Source organism: Opisthorchis viverrini, assembly GCF_000715545.1.
Source record: "Opisthorchis viverrini unplaced genomic scaffold opera_v5_191, whole genome shotgun sequence".
NCBI classification, from domain to species: Eukaryota; Metazoa; Platyhelminthes; class Trematoda; order Opisthorchiida; family Opisthorchiidae; genus Opisthorchis; species Opisthorchis viverrini.
Window position 1 is genome coordinate 467,785 of NW_008751847.1, and position 21,473 is coordinate 489,257.

At 44.6% G+C, this 21,473-nt stretch overlaps 2 protein-coding genes across 2 annotated transcripts in view; one reads left to right on the plus strand and one right to left on the minus strand.

Annotated features, from left to right (window-relative positions):
• The window catches only part of T265_07878 (hypothetical protein), a gene marked incomplete at both ends in the record, with an annotated part of 38,369 nt that overhangs the window by 16,595 nt on the left and 301 nt on the right, over nucleotides 1-21,473 (plus strand). Inside the window, 14 exons of the mRNA XM_009173528.1 lie at nucleotides 853-970; nucleotides 2,120-2,175; nucleotides 3,014-3,095; nucleotides 4,346-4,556; nucleotides 6,311-6,436; nucleotides 13,115-13,201; nucleotides 13,433-13,534; nucleotides 14,641-14,694; nucleotides 15,485-15,623; nucleotides 17,648-17,769; nucleotides 17,812-17,889; nucleotides 19,017-19,103; nucleotides 19,909-19,996; nucleotides 20,478-20,584. Coding sequence (XP_009171792.1) covers nucleotides 853-970; nucleotides 2,120-2,175; nucleotides 3,014-3,095; nucleotides 4,346-4,556; nucleotides 6,311-6,436; nucleotides 13,115-13,201; nucleotides 13,433-13,534; nucleotides 14,641-14,694; nucleotides 15,485-15,623; nucleotides 17,648-17,769; nucleotides 17,812-17,889; nucleotides 19,017-19,103; nucleotides 19,909-19,996; nucleotides 20,478-20,584 — 1,457 coding nt within the window. The remainder of the gene's footprint in view (nucleotides 1-852; nucleotides 971-2,119; nucleotides 2,176-3,013; nucleotides 3,096-4,345; nucleotides 4,557-6,310; nucleotides 6,437-13,114; nucleotides 13,202-13,432; nucleotides 13,535-14,640; nucleotides 14,695-15,484; nucleotides 15,624-17,647; nucleotides 17,770-17,811; nucleotides 17,890-19,016; nucleotides 19,104-19,908; nucleotides 19,997-20,477; nucleotides 20,585-21,473) is intronic.
• Nucleotides 14,810-20,895, minus strand: T265_14419 (hypothetical protein; the record flags this gene model as incomplete). Its single annotated transcript, XM_009173547.1, has 2 exons — nucleotides 14,810-14,986; nucleotides 20,779-20,895. Coding segments are annotated over 2 exons (294 nt in total), but the record flags the coding sequence as incomplete, so codon positions are not given.

Below are 21,473 nucleotides of genomic sequence, written 5' to 3' on the forward strand. Positions count from 1 at the left end.
ATAAGACATTGGTAATTTACGATACACCCGTTTTATTGGATCAGTGGTCGTTTTATACTTTCAACTGAAATCTTGTAGCAAGTTATGTTCAAGCATTAAGTTGGACAACTTTGCTGCTGCCATTTAATTTAAAGACACAGAGCAATAGACAACTGGCGACTTACCAGATTATTTTCACGATCGTTGAGGAAAGCTTAGATACTAATTACCTTCCACACGACCACACCGTTTTAAAATGAACTGCGCATTGATATTGGTAACGTGCTTGTTCGTTTCTATTCTCGAGCCTTCACTTGAATGGCCACCTTGGAGCACAAAATGTAGTCCCTTCCTCCCCCTTCCATTACGTGTTTCCTAAGCATCTGACGGTAAATCGCTTACTTACGTAATGTTTGCTGATTAGTGGTCTTGAAACTGTTCCCTCGTCTGTCGCGAAGCCCCCTTTGGCGTCTTAAGTCCTATTCAACGACAGGAATTGTTTTATTAGTACACCTTTTCTGTGGACAATAGTGGCCGTGTTTTTACTTCACTACAATTTTTGTGGGGCCTGATGGCTCAAGTGGTTAGAGCGCGAATTTACTGACCGGAAGGTCCTTGGTTCGAACCCGACCTCTGCCTCTCGAATTTTTCTGTCTAGGCTTGGGCAATCTGGCAGTATCCCAGCCCTCGTGCTTACTTCGGGTAGCATGGCAGCTAGGTATCGGAGTGGGTTGCAGCCGAACAATTATATTGTGAACATTTCTTGTGAGACTTCCAGTCTCCTCCTAAACATCAGCTCTGTATCGCACACGTATTTTGCATCCAAACTATTAGCTGTCTGCCTTTGTCTTTCTGCCTTCCTCTGTTGCCCAGCTCTCCTCACACAATCAGCTACGCGGGTTAAGTGGTGAACTGTTACGAAAGGCAGTTTGCCATCTGATTCAACAGTGTTCTCTCGCAAATACCCCTTTTCATGAAGATCCCGTCATTGGTAAGCCCTTTCCCTACTCGGTTTTCGAAGCCACAGTGCACTTGCGGATATACTCCTTTCATAGCTCCTAAAGCTGATTCCAAGGGTTCACTCCACGAAAATCAAACGAATAACTTCTTAGGAACTTGCACGCATGCATACTTATCACTTTATGAAATTGTTCAATTTTCCAGTAAACTACTAGCAACCTGACAAGCTCTGGGCAAGTGCTTAACGATACGGGTAGAAATAAGGGTAAAACCAGTCATTGCAAGTCATTGTCACCCTTCACCCATGCGCAACTATTTGACTTTTCTGGCGACTTAGCTTGATGCCCACGCTTGTCAAGCGTGAAAGCACGGAGAAAAGTCACGAAAGTCGTGAGAATGATACACTGATTTCCAGAGGAAGACCCCTCCGAAGAGAGGTAATAACTCCCCTAAAGAGTCTAATCTTCAATGCCCTCTGGGGAAGATATCACATCATTCCCTCTTCAAGGTGACTTCTTTTAGATGGATAGAGGTTTTCAAGCAGTGGGCGCTAAAAGACGATGGGCTCCCATACGGATGGCTGGCGCCAACATGCGGAAGCACACTTAGGGCCACATTCAAATTATACAGAAGGGGCTACGCGTAATACCTTGTTGCCGCTCAAATGTGGCAACCGGTTCGTCCGACTGGCTCAACTGGTTGTCTTGATCCGCTGGCTGTAAGCTAGTGAGTATCTTTTGAACGTCAATCGACGTCGAAACCAAACAGTGCGTCCGACTGGGGATGCTGCACTCAAACGGGCTTGAGAACTGTGAAGATTCGCGTTCCAGCCACATTTTAGGTGTGTTCAAACACATGTGGTTTCTAACCACCAATGCGGAGCGAAAACTAACCTCCATCGAACTGAAACCCATTCATTTCGCTAGTTTTGCTCAAAATAGCGAACGTCGTGTGTCACAAGGTTGCAGACTTTTTGGCGAATATTCGCCAATATTCTGCTTCGCAAACAGTGCATCCTACATGACCGAGTCCTTCGGATTTTCCTATCTTCGTCATCCTGTAGCCACAAAACCATAATTTGGACGGTATGTTGAATTGTCTGTATCTGTCGACAGCATAGTATCCTCCTCTATTCTTTCATTGCATTCTTTCCTATATGAATATTGAATTTCTCTTTCAGAGGACTGGCGAGTCTTCCTTGACGATTGTCTGTCTCACAAAGAGGTCGAAATTCGTGTAAGCCACTCCACTATAAACCACTTGTTTTTATACACTGAGTGATTTCTACAATGTTCTTTGATGGAGTTACGTTCTCACCTTTGAATTGAGTATCTTTTACTGACTCGCGAGTTCCGCATCCAAGCCTCGATACACAATGTCACAGTTTACTTATTCCGTCTGCTCGGAGTCAGAGGAGAACATCAGATTAGCAGCGCCATCATATGCGACAATTTTTTAACGAAGATGACCGCATTCCTTGGTTTGTTTGGTCATTTATTTCCTGTCAAAGGACGACCTATCTCATAGAACTCGCTTCTCCAGTCGTGGGAACGATCCTAGCCACTGCACTCGGTCGGGTTGACACCTGCCAGCTCCTCGAATGAGAAGGCCGGGCCTAAGTCATCCATGGTTAAAGACACTGACAGGCATGTCTCGGTCGGGCAGTCATTCAATGATACCCTGCATCAAGACAATTATTTTCAGTGTTTTGCCACCAAGTTTCCCGCTTCTTCAGGTAACTGGAGCAATTCAGCGTCATTTCACCGATTAGGCGACCACATTCAGTGCCTGGCTATTCCTAGCAGCTGGAACCACCTTTCACACGACTTTTATTATCAAATAGCTGGACGACAGTGCGTTCCCTGTTGGTATTGCGTCAAATAAGTGGAGACAACCACAGAACTAGATCAAAATTGGACGGCAGAATGAACATAACACATTCATAGTAAGCATTTCCATCCACATTGTGATGTGTCCTGTTGTATCACAGCAGCACGCTGGGCGCCTACATCAGTTCTTGAGATTGCTCACATTTCAAACCGGCACCAAAAGGATTTTCTCACTCTTTTTCCAGGCGGCTGCAGCGAGCGCATATCCATCCTTGCTTTCTACTTATTTATACGCCAGCGACGGGACACTACGCAAGGACTATCGGGGTGAGCCGTGACTCGTGTTGGATGGTACCGTTGGTAAATTTGTCAGTACAGTCTGTTTAAGGATCCATGCTTGCGGATCCGCTGACTATGTTATCGATTATTCCCGTCATCTATGTACGTTAACTCATTTCGTGAGTGATGTACTCGTATGACCTCGAGACAACTGAATGGTTGAGGTGCGAATTTACTGGTCACGTGGTTCGTTGTTCGAACCCAACGTCAGCATCTCGACTGCTCCTGTCTAGGCTTAGGCAATTTGGCAGTATCCCAGCCCTTGTGTTTCCTTCGGTTGGCATGGCAACAGTGCACCGGAGGGGTGTGACTGCCCTACGATCATTTTGGTACTCCTCTTCAGGATATATTTGTTCGACCCAAGCTATCAACTTGTTTTTCGAGCAGTTATGGTTCATTTAACACATTGTTTGCCTACTCACACCTATTACTGCCTATAGTCTTGCCGTCTGACATAGTGTTTGGTGTTGTAGTAGCCTGTTGCTTTTGGCCCTTCCGATGGAGTGATCTACGCCCCGGCTCTTGTTGCCCTCTGAGTGCATTTTTCATTGTTCATGACAGAGACCCAGTTTTTAGATTGTTTTCACGATGCTTTCCCCCATCATCATGCAGTAACACTAACTTACGTGGCAGATATTAGGCTTATTCAACCATACTTCCATCCGCAGTAGAACCTCTGTACATCGTACCCCCCAGAGCCTTTCTTTTTTTACCAGAACCACTCCTCCCCAAACCTTGCTATCTGTTCCCTCCACCTCCGGTGATAAACTTGTTGTAGCATCTGTACCTCAACTAAAGTAAGAAAACGTGTTTCGCCAACAAGCACCAGTTTGCAACACAGTTTGTTGCATCCGGCCCTCTGAGATGGCTGATTTCAACCAGTCCCACCAACCTAACCGCACATGCTGCATACATCACTCCATTTCTCAGTGGGTGGTCACGTGGCCCAATAGCCTAATTTCTGTATAACACCATTACTATCTTAAGTGTATTATCTTTGACTCTCAAACTTTGTGCACAAATGGATGATAATTTCCATACAATGTACTTTAGAGGACTTGTGCTTTCAGATGCGATGTAACTGGATTACTTGATGACCTTGTTTTAATACGATGTGTTGCGTTTTTCTACTAACCACCAGCTACTGTTTAGAGTAGTTGCGCTAACCTGGCTAATGAAACACCGATATTTTCTGTTGCACTTACCCGTTTTCGTCTGTGACGCTATCCTTTTTGTAGACAATATCTATGCTCATTTGGTGCACCAGCTGAACGCCAATAGCGAGACCATCCTTGCTGGATACCTACAGGTGCTGGGTCAGTCGCCCGCTTCTCTATTTGACGGCAATGTGGCCAGAACAATAGAGCTTCTTGCCGCTGCTTCACGAATCACTCCGAAATCCCGTAATTGGGGAGAAGCTCGTCAGAACAGTTTGAAAGCCTTAGTGAGGTAGGTCGCTGTTCTGCTTAACTACCACGCTTTTTGCTAAGAAAATGCTTATCGGCTGTTCGATCATTGCCACACATATGAGAGTGGGTCACTCGTTTCCACCGGGATTTGAACAGTGCCCAATCGTTTACTTTATCTGGTCACCACAGTGAGATCAACCGTGGACTTTGTGATTATGAGCGAGATGGCTCAAGTGGCTAGAGCGTGAATTTAATGATCGGAAGGTCCGTGGTTCCAACCCGACCTCTTCTCTTGTCTAGGCTTGGGTAAATTGGCAGTATCCCAGCCCTCGTGCTACCTTTGAATGGCATGGCAGGTAGGCACCGGAAGGTGTTACAGCTGAGAGATTTTTTCTAGATTATGGTCGTTTCAAAGAAGTTTAACGTATGTATTGTTCTGTTTAGCCTAGCATCTCTATTTGAAGCTATATCATAGCATGTTAAAATGTGTCAGTCTAAATCACAAAGCGTGAAAAACATTTTCATCGACCCACCCAGCGCTGGTGGGACCCGGCCTCACCATTTTTAGGTCGAGAGTTCATCCTGTGAGTGAAGCCAATCTATAGTGAAGAACTGTGAATTATTCTTCCTTCCAAGCTGCTTATGGCTTAATATTAGGGAATGTTCGAATTTTTCAGTCGTTATTTTGTCTATTTGTTGCAAAATGTACTCCGGCTGCTGACGCAGTCATATTTACATTAATAGTAGGTTTAAAAGGGTTTTCCCACTTGAAGGCCCGTTCCGACTTTTTCTCTTCGTTCGATGTGTACTTCTGAATGATGGTCCTTGGGACACGTGGAGAGAGAAAAAAGTGAGTGAGGGAGGAGACCTAGTGCTGGCTTATGTCAAACATTCTGAGGTGCCTACACCTCCAACCGCTCAATCAGACAATCTGGAAAGAAAGTGACAGAACGAACGCCACTGACATCGATTAGCCGCCATTTCTTGCAACGTCTCCAGCCAAAGACAGGCGGGGCCACAGGGACCCCATCCTGGAAGGCGTACAACACCAAAAACAACCAAACTCTTCGTTATCTCTTTCATGCCTTTCTGCCAAGTAATGTGCTGTCCACCCCGCGGTTTGCGTCATTCTGGAGGAGGCACGGAGAACAACCCTAGTCTCGGTAGCCAGTGTTTCGGCATGCGTAGCACATGACCGAGCCATCGTAGTCGGTGGTGCTGGATGTTTTCCCAAATTGTAGTACCAGCAGCACAATCAAATACTTGCTTTCTAATCACCTCGTTACTAACACGCTGACACCATCCGACACCAGCAACGCTTCTGAGGCATCGGTGGTCGAAAATCTGAAGACGCCTCACACCATCTGTCCGCAGAGGCCATGTCTCGCACCCATACAATAACACATCCCTTACTGTAGCCTGGTACACACGACCCTTAAAATCTAGTGAAGTGCCCTTTTGACACCACAAGTGACGTAAATTAGCAAACGTGATTCGAGCCTTTGAGATTCTTGCACTGACTTCATCAGACACACATCCGTCAGAGCGTACCGTACAAAGCACCTCAGTTACATAAAATGTTCAAAAACGGTCAAACGATTCAAAACACGGATGTATCTTTGTTTTAAAAAAAGTAAACATTTTCTTCAAACAAATTTTGTTTTGTCACTCCATCATCTTCCGATCATTGATTTTTACGGCGGGGGATTTGACGTCGTATATGGCCTTGTCCATGACATCGTTAGCGAAAATACGTTGATCAAATCCCTAACCTTGCGTCCTCTCTCATTACAGCATTTGTATGGAGCTTGGATCACAGCATCCTGAATTGAACACAGTGGTCCTTCAGTCGATCGGCAACGTATTGCTCCGGGCCTTATCCGACTACACGGTAGACTCTCGAGGGGATATTGGCTCTCTGTAAGCAATTTCATGTATTGGTTCTGGTTCTTTTGTATCCAAAGTGTTCCAGTGTAACGTTGTCTTTTTTTTATCTCGCTTCCTGTTTCGTGACACTAGTCAGCATAGCTTCGTGATTGTGCATTGGTAACTTGTTTCTTTCGGAAGCTGAACAGAGTTGCGTTCAAGAGCTCCCTTTATGGGAGTTGCATTCGAAGTTCATGGATGCAATCTGCTGGAATACGAGTTAGATGTTTACAAAATGCAGCGCAAGGATACAGTCTATCTCGAAAAAAAGCTTCTTTGATTCCTTAAGCTTTTGAAGACGGATAGCTGCAGTAGTCTTTTCAGTGAGCGGCCGTCCGACGAAAGACCGCTTCTAGTGAAGTCTACAACTGCTATTTTGATGTGGTGGTTGGGTGCGAATTTTAAAGTGATTCAGTAGGCTACACTGGCTGAGTTTTCGTTCCAAAAGTTGCGACCATACCAAAAAACCACAAGGTAGTATGCAAACAGAGAGCAGCGAACTGCTCTACTGCGAGCAATCGTATTATGAGGCAGTCTGGGGATAAAGTCCTACTTTTATCCGCGATGGGAATGTAAAGGCAGTAAGATGATTTCACCGGGCGATTAGCGGTGTTGTTGCCTTCCCTCGAGGGAGAATGGTTTGAAAATGGTCAACCCTAAAGACCGCACACTCCGATCACCCAACCTTCGACCGCGATCACCTTTGCGTTTGGTCTGAACAAAACACCCAATAAACAAAATAAATAATGAATAAACGAAGTGCTTTCAACGTTCTTGCTCTATGTCAAATGGGCAAACAGCCAATGCCGGCACAAACCTTATACTGTCTTAAAATTGATGTGCCGCTTGTCTCTGAAACATGCATAGCAAACTACTCATGCATTCTAAAATGCCTAGAACGGAATCAGCTCTTTCACATTTCACTCTCCGTGTGTCCGTCGGCAAAAAGAATCTTCCTAGGCTAGGACAGCCGGAAAGTATCGTTTGCCCACGCGGTTCTTTGTCCAACAATGTCCTTTTCCAAACCCCTCACCATGCAAGCAAACGTTGCTGGATCCTTGGGTGGATGTGCCGTATGCACTCCGCACTTTGCCACATCCACGAGGTCCTTTCCATCTAGGAGCTTTCAAAGTCCGTGCTCCGCGTCAAACCTGTTCAGATCTCATTTTTTTGAAATTGATGTGTGTTGTGTTTCTGAAACACGTATATAAGTCTTGAGCATGGTCATACATCTTAAAAAGACATTACAGCAACATCAGATGGTCCGCACAATTCTGTCTCACGATTTGGTATGCAAATTGTAGAGTGCTGTTGCAAGACTGGTTAGGGCCAAGCCTAAACTCGATCAAAATATTCTGATATTGCTGTCTCTGTTGATGATGATCGATATATTGGGAAATTTATCTACCTGAATAATTGTATCAGTTACAATAGTCTATCCAAGCACAATATCTCCATCCGAATCGAGAATCACCAACCGATGATGATGACGATCCTGTCTCTAGAGTGAGAGACAACCTTCACCTTCCTAGAGTTTCTGTGGGAGAGTCTACTCCCCAAGAAAGACTTTAATCGACCCACGTTTTTCACAGGCCACATTGCAGCTTTGAGTGGCGAAGGTTATAAACCACAAACCAACGTCTACTTAGCTTCCGAGTTATTTGTTGACCGAGTTGAATGATGGCCTCAAGTTCCAAACAGAACATCCCTCGCCACTATTTGCTGATTTATGAGCTGTGATCACCACTGAGCTTTTCTTTCTCATCCCCAACACTTTTTGGTTCTATTCGTCGTGTGATACAGGCTTATCGTAACATGCTCATCTTTTCAAATGATACTGGAGGTAGAATACACGTAAACCCAGGTGGATTTTCGAAGCCCCATTGTATGGTTAAAATCTACACAAGATCTGCTCCTGGGGAGGTGAATAAAACTTGCGTTCCTAACTGTGCTACTGAAAACGTTACCTTGGAAAACCGAATTCTTTGACGGATGCAGACACTAGGATGACAGTTTTCTGTGAGTTATTTCAAGGGCATTTTTAAAAATAAGATTTCGTAGTTTGTTATCAGTGATTTTGGCGTCTATTGTTTGTTGGTCAGGTGGCTGTTGATCTGTTCGCTGACTTGGCAATCGACTTAAAAACGTTTCGTCCCCATACGAGGAGACATCATCAGTGCGCAGTTGGGTGGTGACAAAACGTTTGCAAGTCAGTTGGCAAGCTCAGAGAACAGCCACATGAACAACCGAGCCATGTAACGGTGATACTACTGACTGGGGAGCATGCGAGTATTAGGTTTTCTCGTAGATCCGCTTTGCGTCTCTTGGAAAGTGAGATCTATTACGGAATTTGTGGAGTCGCTTTGTAGCATTTTCTTGGATTTGAGCACCCTTCAGTGAATATCCAGGAAAGTTCAGGAATACGCTTTCAAGGAGAAGATGGGTATTCGGTTTTTGTAAACAAGATGCATATGAGAGTTTTGCTTCTCTGTCCAATAGCCTGTAGATGTTCAGTTGCCGTTTTCTAATAAATAACTTCGCAGCGAAGGCCTTCTTCCTTCCACCAATATTTCGGCACATTATTTCGGCGTTGTTTGAATTCAGCAGTTTGAGGTTGAGCAAAAATTCCTACGAGTGTGATTTTCGAAACGAGATAGGGGAGTAAAACCCATGAGATAGCGTGCATGAAAGCTATCTAGCTCATGGAGTAATCAATACGTTCTCTTGGATGCAACACTCATAAGTATTGGTGGAATTGAGATACGGTGGCATAATGGCATGAAAAAGGGACGTTTTTAAAGTTACCACAATTTCGACAGTTTTAAAAAGTCGTTTACTGATGTTGCGTGAAGGGTACCTACAATCTTCGGAAGGGAATCCATCACCTCCGGAGGCGCTGACAGATATAGCCTCGGAAATGTCTTTCGTTTCGATACTACTTTATTTAGTCACAGTAGCTTGCCGCTGGGGTAAAAATATATCCTGTGCATGTCATCCTCGAACGTTAGCCTCAGAACAACGATTCCGCCGCATTCGTCTCTCTCCGTACAACGGCCCTGTTTTCTCCTTATTGTCGTTCCCAATCGGACTATGCAAATAAAAAGTCTGATTTCAGTCTGAACATCTTTGGAGCTGGATGTGTGTTCGTGAACGGTCGATGTTTCGAAGGTGCGCATTGTGTAAGCTCACAAGGTACTCAAGAAAGATTATTAGTCTGGCTGGATATCCAGTATAGTGAATAGAATAGAACCGTTTCGTGCGAATGTGACCTCGCGAAATGAACCAAATGACATGAATCGAGTGCCTCGACCTTGCAGCAGACGGGTTAGTAGTGTAGCATGTATGAAGGCTATATTGGATGGATGAGGTAGGTTTGAAGATCCGAAACCCGGAGACGAGGAGCACAGACCTTAGCTGGTCGAAAGAGATTTTGGACGACACATGGATCGCCGGAGGCTCGTCAACAACCCTGGAGTCGTCTTGCCTTATATACGAGCCAAGTGGAGCTTGAAGTTCGACCGTCATAATATGGTAGAGAAAGTAGGGCTGCTTTTGGGGTGTTGTAGGATATGCTTCCGATATCATCCCGTCGCGTAGCACGTGGTGTCATATTTCTGCACTGTTTGTACGTTGCTGCCACCACATGTTCTTATGAGATGTTAATACCCAATGTACATCCGTACGCAAGTACCATTGCCCCAATTCACATGCAAGTTCACGCATAGTGCACTGATTTCGAGCTGACTCATGGTTGAATGGAAGCGTTCGTCTGATACCCACGAAGTCACTAAACGCTTGATGTAGTCCGGAACGCTGATTGCCGCCCGTTACAAGACCAATGTTCTTCTAGGTTGTACGCGTGTCCACCCATTCCCAGTGTCGATTTGTGTTGAAAAGACTGTAGCTTGACCATTTCCTTCAGCTCGCCCACATCAAGATGTTGCTTTCAGTTGGCTTTTCTTCTGTGCGGTGATATTTTCCCGCAACTTTTCTCTATTCGATTCCAAGTAGGATAACGTAATCTTGAACAGAGCCTCCTGATCGTTGACTTGCGGAAATATGATCGATTTTTGGTCTACTCATGACTTACAAAATCTGAAACCTATGCTGGTTAGATGTAGTCATCCGTATGCACACACTTGTCAGTGCTTCTGAGTTAAGTTAAGGTAAAACCGATTCCTGTTTTATTTTTTTTCTCTCAAAAACAATCTACCGTATACGATACAGCTGGAATACAGTTGTCTCCCTCTTGATAGGCTGCCTCCCTCAAGTCCCTTAGGCTCCTTCTTCGTCACCCGTTAGAATGGTATATCTCCAGACCGTCTCCTTGGCTCTTTTCAGAAGCGCATCGCCTTATCAGTGCACACCATATCTCCCTTCGCAATATGAATGGGCCATTGTGTGTGTTCTGAAAAGGCTGCGCTGTATTGCTGATCGGTAGGTGTATACATACTCAGGCTTTGATCTGGATCCGTCTACTTCATCAGAGGCGAGATGGCTCGGTGGTTAAAGCGCGAATTCACTGACCGATCTCTGCATCCCTGTTTAGGCTTGGGCAACCTGGCAGTATCCAAGCCCTCGTGCTCCCTTCGGGTCGCATGGCAGCTAGGCACCGGAAGGGTGCTGCAGATGAGCGATTTTTCTAGTTTGCCAGGACTTCCAGTTTACCCAGAAGAAACAGTGTGGATTGTCTGGAGTTAATTTTGATGAGCCCCCTTTGAGATTAAACTATTCCATGGAAGGACAAGCACTTTCCTCGCATTTAACTACAACCATTCGGTTTACTCGTATTTATTTGAGTGTGTTTTTGAACTGCCGGCCTTTTGGCTACCGAGGAGCAAAATGTGGGTATGCGGCTTCGAAAGAGCAACCTATTCATTCCTCTAGACTTTCTTACTGACTGCCGCATTCTCATTGTGCCCTGAGCTTCAGAACTGCGTGCTCCTCCCCTCCGTTCGTAAACAACAGGAACAATTAAAATCCATCTGAATATGTCGGATACATTTTGACATCTGGATAATCCGGCTCTATTGTCCTACATGTGATAAATAACCCAAATGGAGGTTGTCATGGCAATCCATCCATTGTCTGCGGATAATTGCAGCCTTCGGGTCGCATGCAGCTAGGCACCGGAAGGGTGCTGCAGATGAGCGATTTTTCTAGTTTGCCAGGACTTCCAGTTTACCCAGAAGAAACAGTGTGGATTGTCTGGAGTTAATTTTGATGAGCCCCCTTTGAGATTAAACTATTCCATGGAAGGACAAGCACTTTCCTCGCATTTAACTACAACCATTCGGTTTACTCGTATTTATTTGAGTGTGTTTTTGAACTGCCGGCCTTTTGGCTACCGAGGAGCAAAATGTGGGTATGCGGCTTCGAAAGAGCAACCTATTCATTCCTCTAGACTTTCTTACTGACTGCCGCATTCTCATTGTGCCCTGAGCTTCAGAACTGCGTGCTCCTCCCCTCCGTTCGTAAACAACAGGAACAATTAAAATCCATCTGAATATGTCGGATACATTTTGACATCTGGATAATCCGGCTCTATTGTCCTACATGTGATAAATAACCCAAATGGAGGTTGTCATGGCAATCCATCCATTGTCTGCGGATAATTGCAGCCTTCTTATGTTGTACGTTGCTAGGCGACAATACTAATTTTTATCTTGTTCTCTATCGTTTGCATCTGGTGCAGTGTTTACGGGGGGATGCATGTCATGGGACCAGTGTTTTCTGTAAACAGCTGTGGTTGTTCTAGTGTTTAGCGACCAAAATCCACTCAAGGTCATTGGTAAAGTTCAATTTCAGTTACTAAAGGATGATAAAGGTATGGAGAACTTTGAAGCCAGTGTGACTAGCTTTACCGGAAACCAGAGATGATCTTTCTCTATGAGGTTTGAAAATGCTCCCCGAAATGGAGCTCGAATTAACGCCTTCTGGATAGTGGTTTTTATCATTTTATTCAAGTGTCCGAATTCGAAGATCCCATCCGGTCGAAACAATCTCAATGAAACGTTCATCAGTTATGGTAGTCCATGGCTGGTATCTGAGATCCACACAAAAATACCGTTGGGAGTTCACTACCGAGTGGTAAATTTCATCCCCCGTCGTATAGTATCCCAACCATCATAATTAAACTCCTCCTAATCGCTGAGATTGCGCTACCCGAGCAGACTTTGATTATACCTGGGAAGTCGCAGTATTTTGACAGTTTTTTTCTTTTTTCAAAGTGTTGTTCGCTTTCAAGTGAGCTGGAATTCGGTCTTTCGGTGACCGGGGTGGTTTCCAGTCTTCGAGGAGTCGACTTCTACACCGAATTCTGCCCGTGAAGCGGCGATTACACTGAGCGAACGAGCGGTGGTCAGCGGGCAACGACCTTTCGAAACATTATGCCGGTCAACAACTCTGGCTTGTGCGTAAAACAAATGGCCCTAAACTTCAGTCTGATTGGTTCATATGTCTTTAATATGATATTTTCTGTCCTTCTGAAGTGGACTTTACTAGCCGACCTCAATTCCATCAACTGGTGCAATTTTCTGCCTTCTATTCTAACCAACCGAGTTGATAGGGATTTAAAGCAGTGGTGCGCTTGCGGTTGCCCTACCACCCCAACTGATCACTGTCAAATGTGTGCATCTGCCTTACTATGTTCGTTTATTTTTCCCCTTAAAGGGTTCGCGAAGTCGGTATGAAATGCCTGGAACAATACCTTGGGTTTCTGGTGACCAGCGGAGCAACTGAAGTAATCCAGCCTAATCTGTAAGTCTGTTGGATATTTGTATCTGTTCCCAATATCCCGAAGCCCTTCAGTTTTGTTCATTTGATTTTCCGCGGTTCATGGAAACTGTTCTATTTGAGAAGTAAACTTCAATTGCAATGTTATCTGCTCTTCCGTTGTGAGGCCTTAGGTCCAGTTATTTTTCCTAGACCGTGGAGAAACGGTGTTAGTTACCTGTTCCTGTCTTTCCCTGTGTATCGCTATCCTGTCAGAGTTCAAGAAGCGCTATGCGGTATTGTGCAACAGGCTGTGGAGAAGATTGATCGTACCCGTGCTGTCGCTGGCCAAGCGTTTGCAGCGATACTGCATCACGAGTAAGCCAGTCTTTCTTATTAGCAACCGCCCTCTTTAACCCGTGAACTCTGGGTGGCATATAACCCTTTTTCCACATGTTTCAGTCAGGTGAACTTGAAGAATGCACCCGGTCTCATAGTCGTGCATTCGATCGTATATACTTCTGTTAAACGTGCCGTCGGGAATTCTCACTGTCTGTTAGTATCGAACTCCCCAGACACCTCGGACTAAGTGCGCTGTACATAAGTTTCGGATGCAAGTGGACAGTTTGTCAATTGAATAACGCTCGTTTTCCTCTTTCCTCGGCTTTCCTACTTTCATCTGTGTATTCACCGTAGTGTTAAGCCCCGATTGTGTTGGAGGCATAAATGAAGGGTATACCAACGTCTGCAGTTGCAATCGGGCGCAGAATCGGTATTTAATCTCGCTACCATAGCTATACTTGATTCAAATGTGTTCAATGGATTTCCACACTCAGTAGGTTATACAGCCAACAAAGGGCAGGCTTCCATGTATCTTCATAAGACTGACTAGTTACGAGTATGTGGATTGAAGTTCTCATTGGTGTTGAGTCATTTAGCGGAACTGGTACATTCTCTTGGTTCGAAAACAATGACAATACTTTGGCGAGGCCTCTTTCAGAATGACCGCGTAATGCCCGGATGAGGACGGTGGTCCCTCAGTCTTGCTAATGCATGAACACACACAACGTTTCCGTAGAGAAGTAGGCCCTAGCTAACGTGTCTTTTCGCATTGTGTGCCCCCATATTCGCACTGGGCTGTCAATCGACAGTTCGTAAAACTGCGCAGTTGTCATTTAGATGAAGACTCATCTTGAGGCAGTCGGGCATGCATCACCGCTGGTCGTGTAAACCCACAGGGTCCAAGAGCTTAAGCTTTGTGTTTTTGTGTTTCTCTGTGTGTTCGTTCACTTTACCAAGCGGTATCAGGGTAGGAATTGGCGAAAATTCCTTCCATGCCTTTTCACACCAACGTTTTCTAGGCGCGGCTTTTTCAAGCCGCACCAACGATAAACTTGTTGTAATCAACCAACTAAATACACTTAGTGAAGATCCCCCCTTTGAATAGAACTGGTTCGCTCACTTGCTGCTTCGCTGACTTTTAGCCCACCGATTCCGCACATTCCACATCCGGATCAATTGAAGAAACTGTTTCCAAGGTAAGCTATTCCTAACTCATGTTCACTCTCATGGCAAAATATCAGATATTTGTATGTTCAGTTTAGCACTTCCCACGCAGTTCCCATAAAGTTGGCACAAACCACCACCATCGACTTATGGCCGCCGGAAGGACCGAGGACCGACCTCTGCATCTCGACTTCTGCCTAGGTTTGGACAATCTATCAGTATCCCAGTCATCTTGTTTCCTTCGGGTGACGTGGCACCTAGCCGCAGAAAGGGCATTACCGCTGAACGCTTATCTTCATCTTTTGATTCATGATCGTGTACACTCTTCGTCGTTGTTTAGTTGACATGCTGCACAATTTGTGGATCAGTTTCGATGGATTTGGTGTGCTTCGGTCATATATCTCCTTTCTTCTGGCAATTGTCCAAAAATCATGGTCACAGTTATTCCCCACATGGCGAGATCGAGAGAGAAAAACCCACGAGTTTGATCAAAGCTAGTCTTCTTTAGAGAGTCTTTGTCATTAGAAGACACTTTCCGCCTAAACTGTTCTCTTGAGAAGCTGTCTGTTCGAAGGCGCATACGGTTTCATCGGATTGCACTCGATTCAGACCGATAACCCTCTAGGAACTCATCCAGTCTTGGTCCTTTAGTAATTACTGCAAACATTATTATGCATTATTAAGCGCATGGCCACAAACTGCGCTCCATTGTTTTATATCGGTTGCGCCACTTAATAAGAACTATTGCTTGCATGACACGCTGAGAATGTTGGGTGTTTCACAGTCTGTTTTTGCTTGATTCATCTATTCCTACACATACAGAGAAGAATGCGACAGTACAATGTGGCGTTCGGCACAGCAGACATTCCGAAAATTTGTGCCCCTTTTGGATTTGCCAGAATTCCGTTTTCGACTGATTCTTGGCTTGTCAGTCAGTGTCGGTGGGCTGACGGAAGATACCGTAAGCACTTCCCCTTTTCTCTCTGCTGCGTTTTCAGACTTCAAGAGGGCTATCGTCACTTTCTATGTCCTCCCTGTTGCTATCACCTCCACCCACTTGCTTGATAGGACTCCGTCAAGGTAGTGACTTCATTAGAAAACTCTGTTTGCACCACAAAACATGCCGTATTCAGTGTGTTCGCACCGAAAATATGATAGAAATTAAAGTGACTTCTGGCTGCGTCATAGAAAAGTGGATCCACGGTCAGTGGTTGAATCCACGATCGAGTTTGCACTGTAGCTGATCCGATTTCATCAGGTAAACGTGCGAATTTGGCTTTTTATTCGACATGTCTCATAGGGTCCAGTTATACGGCTTGACTGTGGACTTCCGCTCCACACAAGTAATAAGGCGGTGCCACGGGTCTTTTGCGTGGAACGTTTCTCGATTGTTATCGTTAGCATAAACAGGTTTTCCGCGCTTCAGTATACAGCCACTCCCTGAATGACCTCAGTTTCCTTACTTATTTTCAACCGGTGACTAGGTTACCCGCTAGACTTCTCTGTACCTATTACTCATTTATCCTTCAGCTTTTGGATTATTGGCTGGATCTTCACAAGTCCAACTGCACTTTAGTTAAGCCACTGTCGTACGGAAACACGGCCGCTTGGCCAAGTTTCCTTAGTACCCGGATGAAGTGGCTAAAGTTGTGCTCGGATGCCGAAATCCGGAGCTACACGAATGCGTTCTTTTTCCTCGGGACTCATCAGGTAGATCTAGAGGGGTCAGACACTTTTTGATTAACAGCCTGTAACCTATGAGCCGCATGTGCACCAACCAACCTGACTTTGTTAATCAAAGGGTCACGTGACTGATTCCCATACACCGACCTGGTGAATCTCAATAAAGACAAAAGCGTTCGTGTAACCTAGGCTTTTGACATCGGACCACACGCCTACTTTAAACATCTGGTAAATTTCCACGGACTGGAACTTTCCAGGCCTCTGTCTGGATAGATAGCTAATCGGACGAAACCTTTGACTGTTTGTCGGTAGCCACGTAATCCCCGATTTAGTTAACAGCTAACTAGACTCAAGCTGATGTATCTCAGTACTACTCGCCGGTTCCCGCATCCTTTGTTTGCAAAATAATATGGTTTTTCCTCCTTTATCTCTGGCCCAATATATGCGGGGATGAGACCGACAGCCTCTCCATGTGAAATCGAACCCATGTCTTGGAACTGAACCTATCCACTCCCTCGCGCTTACTTCTAGGTTACCCACTAGTCCACAGAATTCATGTATTATGTATACGTTTTTTAAAGTGACTTGTACCATTGAATGTTCGATACTGTACTCACAAATGTCTGGTGTGTATCATTTATCACGTTCCGCTTGTTTTATCGTTGAAGTGTTTGTTCCGTCTTTGACCACTTTACTGCTTCTTCAAAAAAGCAAAGTAATCTATACCTGCAATCTCTGTGTATCTGAAATGGTAAGAAAGGATGAATAGTTGGTTTCTTGGAAACTAGTTTCAATGGGAGTCAGCCTGGAGGGCATGTGAACTGCTGCACACGCAATGTCAGATGTTTACTTAGCTCCCAGCGGAGCAATTTCCGTACACGTGATCGGCTAATCAAGGGATATGGAATTCACACTGTTCTGTGCAATGTCTACATTTTGTTGTACGATTTTCACTTTCTTGTTAGCATATAACGTTGAATAGAAAAGTGGGGTTGGTCAGCTGAACCAAACGAACGACCGGTCCGAAGTATATGGGGCTCGTGCTCTAGTGACTTAAAAATGCATGGTTCTAGCGATAACGTTGCGCGTCAAACATTCCTTGAATAGATCAGATGGAGCACATAGCTGAAAATCCGTTCAGAGCACCGCACAAACGTCCAGCCCACCCTTTTCCGCATACTAGCAGCTGAGAGTTCATGTGGATTTTTGGTGGTAGTACAAATTGGATGTTTTATCATGCACTTTCTGAGTTAACAAACCACGAGAATTCAACTAGTGAACCTGTACATCTTCATCTTTCAGGTCTTATGCAGTTCAGAGGCACTCACATCCCACTTGTTGCTTCATGAGTCCGACAAAGTATTTGTAGAAGAGTTTCTGTGCGTAGTTTTGCAAGTTTTTGAGACGTTCTGCCATGAGGAACGGTACGTTGTACACTTGCAGTCATCTCAACCCCATCCTTTCAGAATCATAGTGCCCTACTTCAAGTTTATTGATTTTCTTCTCAATGACCCGGTGATATCCTCCATAACTGACAGCGAAAGGTGAGTCCTAGGTTAGAAAATCCGTTACAATTTCATCACTGTTCCAAGAAGAATGCTTTACTTAGTGGTTTGAGACTGTAAAGAAAGACCGGAACCAAGAAGGTGTCTTACATATTGAAAACCACAAACGATCTAAATGATCCCGGTACTGTACTACTATGTCAGCCTGCAATTTACATCATTCATACATAGTTGAACGTCAGGATGGTACACTTTAATCGCGCCAGTACTGATAGTCACTGTCCGCCAATTACGTCCATCCACTCTCTTCGTCAGAAGGGTGTGTTTTTAGCCCATCATTCCAAAAGCTTTCTCTTTGGTTACTCAAAGGAGTCGTAGTCCGATATCGTCCCCTTTCAATTACATTTTCTTGCGCACATTAGATTTTTCCGCTCTCTCTTTTGTGAAGTAGTATGGATCTAACAAAGCCCGAAGGTTCTACTTCTACCGTGAAATAGGCCAAAAACGCCCGAAGTGATTACTTCATCTTTTAATCGGCTTGCGACCAAACACCAAGATTAGGGCTGTCCTTTGAGTGTAGAGCGCGATTAGTGGATATTTCCCCTTGTGGGAAAATGCGCTTCTCAGTGCAGATAGATTGAGATAGAAAAAGTGAAAGCAGGTTTTTTTCTTTGACGGAACAAACTATTCATAGGGTTGCTGAAAACTCTTTGGCAGCCTTATGAGTAGTGTGTTCTGTCAGGAAAATATATTGCAACATCTCGAATATTGTACCAGATGAAAAATGAGGCACTTTCACTCAGCATATCCAGTTGGAGTATATCATGAATATTCAGCAGCTTCATTTGCAAGTGAGTACACTTCAAAAAAATCTGCCTTGTGTATCAGGCTTTTGAAAAAACACCTTGCCCTAATGTGTAATGACTGTCCTGTTTGAATATCTGTATTTTGGTAACGGTGTGGAGTTCAGGACTTATTTTGCGTGCACATCAGGTTTACTTTCGGTTGATAATACCACGAAAAAGTTTTGCGTGGTAGTGCCATCTTGCACATTTTCCACTTTGAGGATTTACCGGTTGAAAATCTTATTCGGATCGGTAACCGCTTCCTTTTGAAACCGAATAGATAAATCTCTCTGTCTCTGTTCCATCCCCAATTCGCCTCAGCCCAATTCTTGTTCGGTTGATCGATCTTATTTGGGAAGAAACTAAGTCTTCCAAGGAGGTGCTTCGAATCAAAGCAGCGATTGATGTGTAAGTGAATGAGATATCCACTTTTCCTAGCCTGATGTCTTTACTATTCATACGATTTAGTTTCTACGAAAAATCGATCGAGCAGATCGTGTTTCGTTGTCTGTCTGGGTCCTGCTTATTTTTCATCCACGAGAAGTACGGGACTAAGTCCGAATTTGTGTCCGTTAGACCTGTGTTATCGAGCAGATATTGCAAGCTTGAGTCCCACTGAGCCGATTGCGAGCACACTTCACTCGAACGTCAGTAAGCCCAAAATGCTGCAATGGAACTCCTTGATTTTGGAGGAAAATTCAGAGTGATGTGAAACCATGGCAACTTCTCTCACAGCACCGAGCCTATTTTTTGGCGCTGGGTGCGGTAGAATCGCCCTCTTCCTGGTCACGTAATAAGGCTCTGTGCATCGGCAAGACCGACCGACTGCACCACTTGCTGATTGGACGACACTGGTTGGTGAATTTCAAGAACCTGGACCCGACGTTTACGCACTCCTCAAGTTCTACAGCCTTGATGAAAACCGATGGATCATTGATGAGTTTACTCCACATAACCAAAAGCGCATGATTTTATCCTCTCCGTGGTACACTATTGGTCGAAGATTGCATGATACATGGCTGCACAAAACTTGAATCCGTTATCTATGTAGTACTGACGCCTCCAGTGTGACGTGCGTGTCCAGATCATTCAACCATGTGCTGCTATCTTTACCCGAATTACTCTGATTAACTTGGGATTAAACGCCTTCGCCTACAAGCTCTGAGCAGCATACCTATTTATACTCCCCCTACTGCTTTTCCGTTGTTCTCAGGCTAGGAGGAATGCTGCAGTTTGAAGGGACGATACGCACACGTGCCTCCAAACTCCTGCTTGTTCTCCTTGGTCATCGTTATCCAGTGGTGAGTCCAAGATTTCCACCATGTTTGAAATTTCGAAACCCCTCCCCATTTACGCAACCTGTCACCCACCAAGTCATCCGCGCCAAGCATCCTCAATAAAAGTAACAGTCTTATTAGTCCCATTTGAGCATGAAACAAACAATCAAATCTAACTAGAAGTAATTTGGTGGGATACAACAGCCAAATTATCGGTACTCATATTCCTCCTCCCAACCGATTCATTCTGCTCATTTCTGTTATCTTAACGCAATGATCGCTCCTCTTTCTGTTATCTAACTTCTTGTGTACTCCAATACTTTGAAGCAATACTCAATAGTCAAACGCACTGTACTCAATAGCTCTTTCCGAATTACGATATGCGTTTTACTCCGATGTACTTACCCCACAGTGTTCACTTTTCTGTTGACGCTTTTGAAGCATGTGCTAGATTCCATATAGGACTGACTTTAAGTGGCTTCCCACCCACCCTGCTCTTTCCTAGATCCGCAAATCCACTGCAACCAAACTGTACGAATGTCTCATGGTTTACGAATTGGTGGATCCTGAAGCTACCGATGAGATTGTTGTTCTGTTAACAGAAACAATATGGTGAGTATTGCGGCGCTCCTATTCATACAGTCAGATAGCTTCCCGTTTCCTCGTTTATATCATTTCGACCCCGACCATATGTGTCCCATCCTTTATAATTCTAATCTGTACTTGTCCAAAGGTGGTGGTTTTTGTGTTAACAGTTTCTAGAAACCACACTGTTTCAACTCAATCCATTTGCTTAGCAAACTTACCGACCGAAAGGTCCGTGGTTTGAACCCAGCCTCTGCATCCTGACTGTTCCTGTCTAGGCCTGGGCAATCTGACAGTATCTTAGCTCTTGCTACGCCGTCCTTCGGATGGCGTAGCAGCTAGGCACCGAAAGGGTGTTACAGCTGAGCAATTTATTCATTCATTTATTTGTTTATTTATGTTTGCTTATCAGTTTGTGTGTTTATTTGCTTAATCTCCTGGTGGGGAACTAAGGCCCCAACCTAACCGATCATACGAAACCTCCAGACCACAGACGTTTTCCAATGATACTCTTGTATCCTCGACACTTCGCCTCCATTTCATATTCTACTTTCTTCTCAGAAGCCGGTATCTGGCGACCAGACCTCCTGTACCTGCATAATGGTTCGCGGTTATGAAGCAAAACTTTTGAACGGGAAACAAACAGGGACCAAATGTTAGGCTGCCTTCTAGTTCGGTCTCAGATATTGAGAGAATATTCTCATTATCGTGAATCATTCTTGGCAGTTCTTCGTTGTTACCATGCGCCCGTACCGTTTATCTTTGTTTAAGACCTGGCTTGTTTTAACCGTACAGTTCTGGGTCAATAAACAGGGTCGGCAGATTTCGCCAACATGAAGCTTTGCAAAGTTGCCCAATTTATACAAAGCATATTTTTCAATGTTGAAACGTCATTAAATTAGTTTATCGCATTTTT